At 45.2% G+C, this 13,104-nt stretch overlaps 1 protein-coding gene and 1 long non-coding RNA gene across 3 annotated transcripts in view; one reads left to right on the forward strand and one right to left on the reverse strand.

Moving 5' to 3' along the window:
- Nucleotides 1-13,104, reverse strand: part of taok1b (TAO kinase 1b) — a 30,122-nt gene that overhangs the window by 8,932 nt on the left and 8,086 nt on the right. For both annotated transcript variants that reach the window (XM_023809850.2, XM_023809841.2), the window contains exons 2-12: nt 5,741-5,989; nt 4,635-4,706; nt 3,711-3,812; nt 3,310-3,355; nt 2,705-2,801; nt 2,504-2,617; nt 2,151-2,242; nt 1,696-1,789; nt 1,370-1,451; nt 564-731; nt 105-317 (exon numbers count right to left, since the gene is read on the reverse strand). In XM_023809850.2, the coding sequence (XP_023665618.2) occupies nt 105-317; nt 564-731; nt 1,370-1,451; nt 1,696-1,789; nt 2,151-2,242; nt 2,504-2,617; nt 2,705-2,801; nt 3,310-3,355; nt 3,711-3,812; nt 4,635-4,706; nt 5,741-5,872 (1,212 nt within the window). In that variant the 5' untranslated portion in view covers nt 5,873-5,989. The remainder of the gene's footprint in view (nt 1-104; nt 318-563; nt 732-1,369; nt 1,452-1,695; nt 1,790-2,150; nt 2,243-2,503; nt 2,618-2,704; nt 2,802-3,309; nt 3,356-3,710; nt 3,813-4,634; nt 4,707-5,740; nt 5,990-13,104) is intronic.
- LOC111842827 (uncharacterized) lies at nt 8,564-11,234 on the forward strand. Its single transcript, XR_002838001.2, has 3 exons — nt 8,564-8,678; nt 9,970-10,009; nt 10,649-11,234. It is a non-coding gene; the product is annotated as an uncharacterized lncRNA (long non-coding RNA).

The raw sequence follows: 13,104 nt of genomic DNA on the forward strand, positions 1-13,104 counted from the left end.
TCAGCTCTAGATCTTCACCCATACAATGTCACAGCAAATGAAAATGTTCTGTCTACAAAACACAAATAATCCCCCTCCGGCAGGGAGGCAGGTGGGCAACGCACCGGCTTGAGGTGGATGACGGAGCTGTTGGACATGACGGTGTGGTCGCCCTCCATGAGCTCAGACTCGCTGTGGTCGTCAGCGGCGCCAGCTGCATCCGGCAGGCTGTTGACGGAGCTGCTCTGGGAGCTGGCGCTGATGGACATGCTGGGGATGGACTGGTTGCTGCCCACGCTGCTCACGGTGCCCGTACGGCCCGCTCCGTGCTCTGGCTCCTGTTGGGGGTGGGCAGCACATCACAGAAGGGGCAGACAGTCAGCGATAGAAGAGTAAAAAGACTAATAAGGGAGACTTATTAAAAATGAAAGAAGAGAGACAGTAGGTGACATCAATAATACAAGGTGGCGGACCACATGATATTGAGAAAGGCACGGGCAAAAGGAGGGTCCTTAACCTCCCCCCCAGAAGCCGGTACAAATGGGCAGAACAAACGGGGGGGGGGGGGAGGAAGAGAGGCCCACCTCCTCTCCATCGGGGGGCTCTGCCACAGGCCCGTTGGGAGCCTCCTGGAACAGGATCTTCTTCATCTTGCGGTACTGCAGGTTGTCCAGTTCTCGGACGGCATCCTTTGTCCTCTGGATCAGGTCCATCAGCACCGACTCAGGCCGCTCCCGCAGGAGAAAGGCATGCTGGAAGGAGGGGCATGGAAAAATATGCCCGGACGAACCATAAGTTCAGCCAGTTTTAGTCTTCAGTTTGTGATCTTCCCAGCAGAGCACTTGAGCATTACCTAGATGTGTGTTAAAACGGAGGCAGAGCTCAAAGGTGACAGGTCAGCCGTGACCTTTTCCCTTGATACTGGGATTGATACATCCCTGTGTCAGCATCTCACATTTCGAATATGGTTACATTTTAACTTCATAGTTCAATCACCTTTTTTCATAAAAGCTCCATCTAAAACAGTAAATTTCCTAATTTAATGTACTGTCATCACTCATCATATGAACTCATTCATCTAACGCTTATTCAAAACATCTCACAGTAGAGAGAAGAATTGCATTTTATGTGCGCTTTCTGGCATTTGAACCCACAACCTTTGCATTGTTAGTGCAACACTCTGCTTGTTGAGCTACAGGAGTCTGAGTCAACAGCCCACAGGCGCTATGACACACAGCTCCGCATTGAGGCATTTTAAGTAGCACGTGACCCGCATGTATGAGAAGGTACCACTGGATTGGAGTAAAAAAAACTGGAAGAATGGACGATGGTAACGGTAGCTGCTGGCCAATGTGACGCATGCTGGTTGAAGGACGTGCTGGGGACTGACCTTTAAGAGCTCCTCTGAGTGCGGCCTGTCTTGAGGGATTTTCTGAAGGCAAGAATCTACAAAGTTTCTAAAGTAATCCGACCTGAAGAGAGGGAAGGAAATAGGTGTAGATTAATATCTGGATTAAAATGGAACTGTGAACCCGAGTGTAACATCGCTATGTGATCCTCGTACTACGCAACCTAAGCCTACGTTATCACGTATATATCATAAGGCTAACTATGCCGCCGGTACTTTCACTGCAGCTAAAGGACACCAAGCCCTCTGCTGGCTCTGGAAGCGGCTCTGGGTGACTGATGTCATCGTAGGGTTGGGCCCGCACTCACCATTCACTGGACTGCAGTGTGGGGCTCTCGTTCTGCGCTATGTGGTATAAGGCACTCATCGCGTTCATGTTGAATAGGGGTGGCTTCCTCTCCGCTGAAACCAGGAGGCATTAGAGAGGGGGGGTTAGGGAAAGCCTGGGGCTGGGCAGCCTCCCGTCAAAGACAAAAAGCTCCACGGAGGCCTTCATCCGGAAACCAGAGACGCAAAACATTATAGAATCTCCGGCGGCGAATGGGGCGGGGGCACTTTCGGGGTGCCACGGATGGAGCAGTGCAGCCACGTAGCACCGAAACAGGGGAAGTGAGGGAGAGACAAAAAATAAGGTGGTGACCAGTGTCATATAAAGCGCTAAGTCACCGTAGAGGATGAACAGAAAGACAGAAGAAGAGTGTGAAGGAAGGAGCCACCTGGCGGTCAGGAGCGCAGATAGACATACGCGGCATGCATTCCTCACCTAACTCAATGCAGGTGATTCCCAGTGACCAGACGTCCACCTTGCCGTCGTACTGACCCTCGTCCATGGCCAGTATCACTTCGGGGGCCATCCTGAGGACGGGTTGGGGAGGGAGTGATTGCATTGCACTGGCTTGTCAGAGGACATGTTCCAAGCAACAGATTAAGCCCAGAGTGATCATATACGGATCTGTTAAAAACTAACACTGTCCCCAGACCTATGGTAGCAGATAACGGGGTCCCCTCAGCCCCCAATGAAGACATTTCTAAATTGGCAGGCCTTCAAACAGACACCCCAGCAAAGGATCCAATCAAGAGATGCAACGGAGGAAGGGCGGTCATCGCAAACCTTACCAATATGGCGTCCCCACAAAGGAGTTGGCGGGGGAGGCAATGGAAGCAGAGCCGAAATCTGCCAGCTTCACCTGCCCGGGTTCCGTCAGCAGGATGTTCCCAGCCTTGATGTCCCTGCAGGGCCCAGCGATGCAGTGAGGAAGGTGCAAGAGACACACATAACCTCAGGCAGCACACAGGTGTAGACACAATGGTATTCACCTGTGTATCATGTTGTGGGAATGAAGGTAGGCCAGGCCCTGCAGTGCACCATGGGTAATAGCGGCAATCTCCAGTTCTTGTAGCGGCTTCTTATGCACTGAAAAGGATGACAGAGAAAACATTAACCGCAACACACGACACAGGATGGAAATTAAGTCCGGAACCCAAACACTATGGGGAAATACCCTAACAATGACAACCTTAACCCGTACCCAGCCCTAACCTTAACCATAAGAAACCAAGCAAAATACAAGACTTTTGGCATTTTTAGTTTTTTTTTTTGAAATTACAGATTTTTATATTGAGCTTCTCCTTGTGGTCACCAAACTAAATGGTCCCCACAAGATCAAAATAAAAAGTTGCTGTACATTGTGGAGGCATTTGGTCCTTACAATGTAATATGTGCCTGACCCACACATGCACACGCACGCACGCACGCACGCGCACACACACACACACACACACACACACACACACACACACACACACTTTTCACACGTAGTGCTACAGCGCATGACATAAGTGACATAATTATATGACTAACTCCAGTGCCCTCCCCACTCTCACACAGCCGCCAATACGGGAATGACACGAGAAAAAGTTACCTTCCAGAAGATCGGAAGCAGAACCCAGGCAGTACTCCATGACCAGCTACACAGAGAGAGAATAGGCGAGTTGAAAAAAAAAACCGTCCTCTCAGCTAACTGGTCACATATCAGCAATTCCATCATGAATACAGAAGCACAGTCCCACTGGAGACAAACTGAGTGATTGCTCCATGGCCACGAGGGCAAAACAGTCCTTTTTAAGTGCACAGGGCATGTAAAATGCTAAAAAAAGAAATTGTTAAATGTCTGAGGCTCTACAATGTTATGTTTCACCACTAGGGGGGGGGGGGGCTTCCTCACTGCAGTCTGACTAAACAAGCAGTAGATGATACATATTTAAACATTCGAAACAATTAGGCCGACGTAAAGTCTCCCAGAGTGTAGGGGTCATGTCTCACCCAGGCGGTGTGCTCGCGGAGGTAGCAGCCCTTGTACTCAATGCTGTTGGGGTGCTGTATCCTCTGTAGGAACTTGACCTCTTTGATGATATCCTGCCATTTCTGGGGAGATTTGGGAGGGGGGGGGGGGCGCAACACATGGTGTCAACTTCACAGCTCTGTCCACAAGGTTTACATTTACACCTCACCTGAGAGACATAATCAGATGGACATCAACAGTATTATGTAAATAGGAGATAAAGGAGACAACAAATGCAGGTAGAGGCTCTCTCTCTCTCTCTCTCTCTCAGGTGTAGCAGAAACCCCCAAAAAGCTTTCATCAATGCGATCACCTTTAAATATATTAGTCATACTCTGAAGTGACAAGAACCATGGAGGAGCAGCAAAATATTTCCATAGGCAACCTGTGCCTCCCACAGCTCAGTTTACATTCTTCACATAAACTTCTAAGAATGTCATTACATCAGCCGCCCTGTTCTATCAGAGGAGCTGAACTCGGGTTTGACTCACTATAACATACGGTGACCGGCAAGCAGATGGTGCGTAACAGGCAGACCTGTTTGCAGTTTAAGACGGGTCATAGATCCAGCAAGACTCAAACATGACAGTGAATACCCCAGAACGTCATCAGTGTGGCCTTTCAGTTGGTCATGGATTCTGAAATGCCAGGAGCCACACAAAAGGGTTTCACCAGGTAGAGCCTTAAAAGGAGAGCCGGTCATGAGATTCCATTTCTGTCAGCAATTCAGCTGTGCCACCTAATGTCTGAGCCTCTGCTCCATCCCCAACATCACCCATTTCTGATACACCCAAGCACAAAAGAGTAAGATATTATGAAGAACAAAGCCATTCCCATTTAACTACTTAGATGGATTCAGGGTGGATGCTTTTAGAAAGCTCTGGGGGGGGGGGGGGGGGGCTCACCTCGTTGGACTGCTTCCCGCTATAGGACATCTTCTTGATGGCCACCACTTCCGCGGTCCGCACATCCCGTGCCTAAGATGGAGAGAGAGGAAGACTCAGTACAGCAACGAGCCCGTAAGCAACCATCCAAGTATTGAATACAGAAGCACAGTCCCACTGATATGTACTGTACTACAGTACATTTTAAATAGGTAAATGGCCAAAACAGTGAACAGCCAGTGCACCACTGTGGTCAGTGAAGATGACAGGCTGTAGGCTACAGCGAAGTCTGTAGCGTGTGTTGGCTTGAGAATTATAAATTAAATGTAAAACTGTGAGCGTGTAATGCAACACAAATATAGGTTACAGTTCTAGCTGTAAACAGATGGACAAATTTTTCAAATTGTTACATATGCTGACGATGCTATTTTTTCTTTTTTTATCAGACATCTAATTTTTTTAGGTTTTATTCACCTGAAAAGAAAAAATAGCATCGTCATAATTACTTTAAGACATAATGAATATAATTGAAAGAATGTTACATATGCTGGGAAGATACAACATTAATACCAAAACACTGGTATTGGTTTTAGGGTTGAAATGAGTGGCCACATTTAAACACTAAAATGGACTAGATGCTGTTGAAATAAGAACAATGTATTCCCCGAACATCCCCGTCACCCCCTCCAGACCCTACTACTCCGGCACCCCCAACCTCTACAATCTCTAGCCCCCCCTCCGCACACACACTCCCCCCATTTCACCAAAAAAAATCTTTATTCAAAGCCCAACTATGTGCGACTTTTCCCAATGTAATTAGGTTCACCAGATCTGTGCCTGAGACCTTTTCTTTGCTATCACTATGCGGTGATTTCTCTCAAAATTGCATCAGTTCCAGATCTTCAGCCATACAATGTGTCTGCATAATTTGAAAATGATCCATCAAATACTTTTTGAGTTATAATCTTAATGAAAAAAGTGTCTGTGCTAACGGCAGGCCAGTCCCTAAATCATCTGTATTCCCTGTCTGGGGAATACAATAACCAAATAAAAATAAACCCCAGTCACAGGCTTCTGCAAAGTGGAGTTAGGGCACTGCAAACCCCCGCTCACAAGCAGGTACGTACGAAGTAGACAGCCCCGAAGCTGCCATGGCCGATCTCACGTAGGTCAGTGAAGAGCTTCTCTGGGTCCTCCTTGAAGAAGAGCTCGGCTATTTCGGGGTCCTTCAGGCTCCCTGCCCGGCTGGTGGAGGGCATGCTGGGAGAGCTCCGCTGCCGCCACCGGGGATTATCTGGGCCTGCGACTGCGACTGAGCTGCAAAAGCCCCCGGTGCTGGCTCATCTGCAACAGGACGGCGCTGTACGCATGAGCACCTAGGGGGGAAGATGTCCATCTGATTATGTCTCTCAGGTGAGGTGTAAATGTAAACCTTGTGGACAGGAACCGACATGTACTGCAGAGAGAGACTAGCTAAGGTGCAAGTCCAGCATGTTTCGGTTTTCCAGGGCAGAAGGATCACCTCAATAAAAGCATTGCTGGGCTTTGAGGGTGATAGCGATGCAAAACCGAAGACGTGCTTATTTACCGTTCACACAATAGAGCTGAAACGAATACAGAGGGTAAATTTCAATATAACTGTTTTTGAAAGGGTAACATATCTCCATAGCAAAGGCATTGCAGCAGGACGTTGTATAATAAACTTAACACATTTCAAAGTAGTCATGAACATAGAATATTTATTGTACAAATCTGCAATTATAGAAAAAATATGAAAACATTTCAAGTAACTTCACTGGTTTTATCTTATATTAAAAACACAGGTTGGTTTTGTAAACTGTATAGGTAAGCAGAAAACAAGACACAGAACTAGACTAGTGTCATAACTCCATCTATATTAGTATGACCATCTCTCCCATAAAGGTCCTTCCCTGCACGCGTTCGGGTACCCGACGGGTGACCCGCAAATTTTGTTGAAACGGGTGAAAAATATTCTACTGTCGGATACAGGTTTGGGTCGGGTCGGACGCAGGAGAGCTAAATTGCGGTTTTCAAAACATCAAGTGCCAACAAAAAATACCCTAGGGCTATATTTTAGTGACAAAATCCCTGCATTCAGGATGATAAAACGTAAAATCCATATCAGTTTATGCCTGCACGCGCATTCCCGGAAATCTCTCCCACTTTCATTTTCAAAAAACGCATGCGATCTCCTCCAGTTGTTCGGAATGGATGCTGAAGTAGTCAGCTGAGGCCATCAACTGTGGACGATATCCTTTTTTTACACAGTAATATAAAGCACCGCACCAAACGCTAGTCTTCAACTTCGCATAGGATTTCCAATCGGGTAATCAAAGGAAAATGGACAGTGCATGTAGGTAGCCTATAAAACCCAATACTGTGCAGGGTAGCCTAATGTACATTTTATATAATACTAGTTTTATTAACACATTTGATTGTAAGCTGGTAAGGCTATATGTGGGCATGGCAATATCAAACATTATTTGAGTTTGGAGGTAGGCTACTACCATTTGTTTTGCTTATTATTAGGCTGTTATTAAGCAACATTTACATTTGGCTATGCCTTTTCAACTGACGTTGCACATGTCACTGGTCGTTTGTTGTGCCAATAAACTTGTCTTTAATTTTTAATCTGACTGATTTTCATTCGGGTGCGGGTCGGGTGTCGGTATTTATTTTTAGTGGATCGGGTGCGGAATTTTATTTTATTTCTGTCGGCTAACGGTTCGGATATGGGTTTAAGTATGACGGGTATGGGCGGGTGCGGTTTGTCAAAATCAGACCCGTGCAGGACTCTGCTGACAGGTGCAGCAATAATCATATAAACAATTTTCATATAAATAATAAATTACTATTTGACGTGACGTCATTACGTCATTTTTGCAGGCGAGGAGCGGAAATTTCTGCGGTAGGGCGGTATAATCAAAATCTCTCCCGCTGGCCAAATTTATATTGTGTACCGTTTATACCGCCCAGTACTAGATCAAATCATATATCGCAATATATACCGTCTAAGGTTCAAATTATACCGCAATATGAATTTTATGGCATATCGCACAGCCCTAATTCAAAATTCACTTATGGTACTTACGTTCTTTTTAAGTTTTCGCGACCTGTAAATGCTTACGTTACCTCATCTCATGGCCGCATATTTTGCATTATGTCACTATTTCATTTGTAACAAATTTATCGGCTTCCTTTTGACTTGGAAACCCAAAATGGTTCCACACCGGCGACTTCGCTGGAGTGATGCCAATGCTGTCCTCCTCAGCTGACATTTTTCACGGAATTGCAGTAGATCGAATGGCGCCAAGTCATAAAACAATCTGCGTGCAAATTTTATTTTTTAAAACACTTTAAATGTCGAAGACAGCACATATCTGCAATGTTTTAAATACAGTGTGTCTTTACTGTTGTCAGATACTCATTTTGCGATCTCATTTTTATATTTATGTGCATGTCGTGATGTTTGCCGTAAAGAGCCTCACATCAGAACACGTGACTGCTGTAAACATTACAAAAGACCGTCGATTGCATTTTTGTTTTTTGTTCTTTTGCTAAATAGACAAGAATAAGTTCTGATTTTATGAATATTCAAATATTTACCATGCGAATAATGAATATGTATTCAACGACAGGGCAATATTCGGTGCACCGAATATTCGAGTGTATCGTAATGGCTCTGTCACACAATCATTATTGACTATGTGCTAATTTCTGCTAGCATGTCTTTGAGCACTGCCGTCTTACGTTTGCTTGCATAATTTCGCTTGCATAAATGTGAATTACGAATCGATTCTGTTCAGCTGTTCTACAGTACATTTTAAATAGGTAGTTGGAAATTTTCAAGTTCCAAGTTACTGGGAAAGCGTCATGCGTGATACTGCTAATAATGAATAATATATAGAATATACCTTTTTTCCCTTTAGATAATCCATGCATATCGACACAGAACAACAGTACCTCCATGAATGTTGACCAATCAGATGATGGTGATGCAACCTGCTCAGTTTGGTCATGCTCTTGGCCCTGCTGTCAGCACAGGTATGGATAATTTACAATGGAAAACAGTTTGCGGTACAACTCGGGCTTGGTTCTTGGTGGTAGTGGAAAAGCACCATAAGCATTCGTCACAACGATGAAAAATTAATATATGCATAGAAGCCGACCCTTCCCCACAGAGACACTAGTCAGGCCAGGTAGCACAGGTACCCTATTGGGGCTTCAAGAGGGTCATACCACTGAAAGGTGGCCGGGTGTGGATGTGAGAGAGAACCAAGAGATGAGCAGTAGTCATGCTTCCAATAAATAACTCATTGTACTCTGAATGCAGGCTGCACCCCCCCCCCCAAATTGTGCTAAGGGAAGGGGGACTCAGCAGTGACTGGTGGCGGCAGGAGTGGAGCAGACTAGTCAAAGTTTGCTTGAAATTACTTGTTATGCATAACTCTTCCAGTCCCAGAATATTATGGTAAATGTACTAATAGATAACAACACTCAAACACATACTCAGGGCAAAGCACAGAACTGGGCCTTAAGACTTGCTTTCTTGGAGCAATAACAGAACCCAGATGACACGAGGCCCCCTGGTGGACATGGAGTTAAGCTGGTACATTAAGGTGAAGGTGGCCCTCTGAGCAGCACAACAGAACAAACAACTGGAAGCAAAGAGGGGGCTGTATACACACTAGTTTTATTAAGGATAGGAGCTTAACTCAAAGGTATAACAGCAGATATCCTGGGATTTGAAGCTGTAAGAGTTTGGTAAAAACCCTAGTTTTTCCTGGTTTCACAAAGACCATCTGCAGACATCATATGCAAGATGTATCAGTGCCATCAAGACTCCGGAAGCTGGTACTAGGACTTCTGAAAAACCTGCATTTTTCTGAAGGCTAGATGGAGGACCTCCTCATCAAAAAGGCAAATAAACAAACAGTGGGTGATGCCAAGCACAATGTGACAGTAACCTGAGCTTTTCACAGATAGGCTTTCCTGCGTTTTGGGCAGGGACGCCGAAAGACTGGAATTTAAGCATTGGGAAGCACAACAAATGCACTAATACAAGGCAGACTTCTCATGCAGTGACAGTTGAATTCCAACACTGATTTTAGGGCACTGCAGATGTTAGGGTGAACAGTTTAGACTCTGTACTTCAGCACCATGCTATTGTAATATGACTAACTGGGAAAGCAGCCGAGAGTATCAATGAAAAGTTGAAAAGAATGAAAATCATTTCATAATATAAAAAAAAATCACCCAAAACGAGCACGCAGTCAATACATGCTTAAAAAATCACCATGTCATTAATACTGCTGGTTCTTGTTGTTTTCTACAGGGCAATCTCGTGGAACACGAAAATGCATCCTAAGGAAGAGGTAAGAAAAGTACGAAAAGAATGTCTAAGAAACACTGTGGATTCAATGGCAATCCAGTTCACAGAAGGCAAATGCAATGTTGTAACAAAAGCCCACTAGACTTCCAGTTTACAGTACATGCAGTGAACCATTTGTACTGCAAACAACACAATTAATACACATAAAAAGGCTGATCTCAGCATCATGACTGGGAACACAAACTAAGCACAGGTCAGAGGAGTCATCCAGTAGTAACTTGCGATGTCTGGGGTGAGGTTCTGCATGCACTGAACACAGAACTCACCTGACTGGCTTAGCGCCAATCAGCAAACTGGCTCTTCTGGTACAGTCGATACTTTACAGACATGGTGTAAAAGACTTCACCACATTACGAGGTTCTACGCCAAAGTAAACTGCAGGAGTGCAAATGAATTCTATGTAAAGAAACAAACAATTTCCTCTCTGCCAATCATTATAAGTATCCGGTCCATCCTGAGGTTGAATTTGCCTTCTGGGCAATTGATAGAAACCTAGAGTTCCTGCTTAAACCGAGTTTTACAATCAAAAAAGCCTGAAAACTTTAAAAGTGGCAGTTCTGCAAAGAACTGAATCACACAGCAATGTACTTACACACTAATTTGTTCATATATCCTTGTTAAGGTCATGGCAATCACAAACCCACAACCCCGGAGGTGTGAGGCAACAGTGCTAAGCACTAAGCCACTGGGCTGTCTGCATTACCCTTGCAAGGCCCCAACCTGCCCATATAAGCGTGGAGCCCCCTGCTGGCCTGTCCTGCGGCTCCTCCTCTGAGGCATGCTGCTTGCTAGCAGTAGCTGCACTGCCCCCTATCTTCACCTTGCTCTGCAGGAATTAGTCTGATTAAAGAGCTCAGGGCAAGCCCTTGACCAGGAGGCTACTTACAGCTTACAGGGTGTGCAGACCTACCTCATGATGACCACCTGGACACACGGCCTGTCTGTGTTTTTACACAATCTTTCATAAAAAACACAAAAACAACAAACACGACACCATGACAAAAAAACAACTATGTCCATCATGATACTCAAACTCCTACGACAAGACAGCGCAAAGGCGGCGGGGGTGTTTGTCAACAAAAACAGAGGAGCAACAGCAGCAAAGATTTCACACCGGCAGTCTTCTTGGGGGAGCTCCTACGGAGAAGTGACTCCATTCTTCCACATGCCTGCATTTGCTGATTTAAAACAAAGGCTATGGTTCAAAATAAAAAAAATATATAAAAATGAACTTTTCTCCATACTATACACTGACAAAGTATCATTAGCAGTCATGCACAAGCAACACAAAACAGCTCTCTTTAGAAATAAAAGCTTCATTTAGCCCCTTGCCTTCATCTGGCTGGGTGTTGCGAGCATGTGGGGGGGGGGGGCAGGCCCTCGGTCCCTGGAGCCTTGCTCAGATGATCAGCTGCACACAGAGCCAACGCCTGGGTCACAAGACAACCTCCCCCCCATTCCCTTGATTATGGAGACTGTTCAACCCAAATGGTAGTGGAGTACAGCTGTAAAAGGCCTGCCGGACAGTCAGCAAGGATGGATTCAATACTTTCTTCAAAACTAATTTCAATAGCATTTAAACCCATCATGCCTCACTCCTAATATAGACTGGATTATTGACGGAAAGATAAAAAGTACAGGTTTTTACATGTCTTTCTCTAACATGTAATTCATTTACAATGACAACAGCAAATATTCCTTGCCAAGGAATCTGCTTATCGTGATAAAGGGCTGCACGTTTTAGCACGTTCGTGGCCACGTTAGCTTAACAGGTGATGCGGGAAAACTACATAAAACCATAGAGACTGTTCACACCATCAATGCGCTACAAATCTGGGGGAAAGACAGACACACAGACAAAGAGAGAGACACACTAACCATAACCCTTTACAGAACTTCACGTCTGCAGTTTAACTGACTACAATCACAGCACTCCAACTTACAAGGAAAGCCTAGGGGGCATTTTAAAAACCACCCCCTTTCCATTGAAAGGACGTTCTTCCCTAACTGATGAACGACTGGGATGTTCAGCAATCAGGCAAGTGCCAAGGATGGCTATGTGCACCATCATGCCAAAGCATTACAACGGACACACAAGAAGAACAGTACAGATATATCACCACCTGCTAAATGCCGCATTTGTACTGACTATGTACAAAACACAACTGAGCAGAGGGTAATGAGACAGAGTCATGACCAAGAGGCTACCAGGTCAAGCTCTCGGGCAGTAGAGAGGAGGCTTTTCTGGCAAAATACTTGTACTGCTTTGAACAGGTTTTAAGTCTGAAATCTAACTGTAAGTCACTCTGGAATCAAGCAGGCAAATAAATAATGCATGAAAATAATGTGAAATGTGCTGATAAAACCAAAAATCTCCTGGGAGACCACAGAGAACTGCACAGCACTCTGCCTTCCTGTTATCGATCTGCTCAAATAACAAATTAGCCAAATCAAGTATGATCCTTCAACATCTGCCCTTTCTGCTAAGAAAACGGCGTATTGACTTCATTTCCCCCAATTGATTCTCATCAAATACCGTTTCCTAATGAAGATCTAGTGACTTCGTTAATTAAGTGTATAAATGTAAAAGCACAAAACTTAAAAACCAAAGGCAACACCACTAGTCTAATTGTTTTTCATTAGGAAGAAAACCTTGAGATACGGTGAGGGAATCTCACATTGCACACTGGACTGCAGCATTCTCAAAACAGCTGAAGACTGAGCTCCTATTAACAGAGGACTGTAGTGTTTGTGTACATTCTGGGAAAGGGTGGGGGGCCATGATATGGGGAATTGAGGGGAAGTTGGAGGGGGGAGAGTAAGGGGTGTTGGCTGAAATTCAGCTACTGTGAAGAGATTATGCCGATACGACACTCCTGAATAGCAGCGGCACAGCGGCCTGTGGCAGCGCCTAGCTATAAGCGCAACGGGAAACAGAATCAGTCTGTGTAGTGCAGACGGGCGCTTCAGCGGGGTGGGGCAGGATTCCTTCCGGGGACACGCTGTTGCCACGTTACTCAGCCGCTATACTAGGGGCATGCCCCCCTAAACACATACCAGCATTTTTCTATCCCATTT

This window comes from Paramormyrops kingsleyae, chromosome 18 (assembly GCF_048594095.1).
Source record: "Paramormyrops kingsleyae isolate MSU_618 chromosome 18, PKINGS_0.4, whole genome shotgun sequence".
Lineage (NCBI taxonomy): Eukaryota > Metazoa > Chordata > Actinopteri > Osteoglossiformes > Mormyridae > Paramormyrops > Paramormyrops kingsleyae.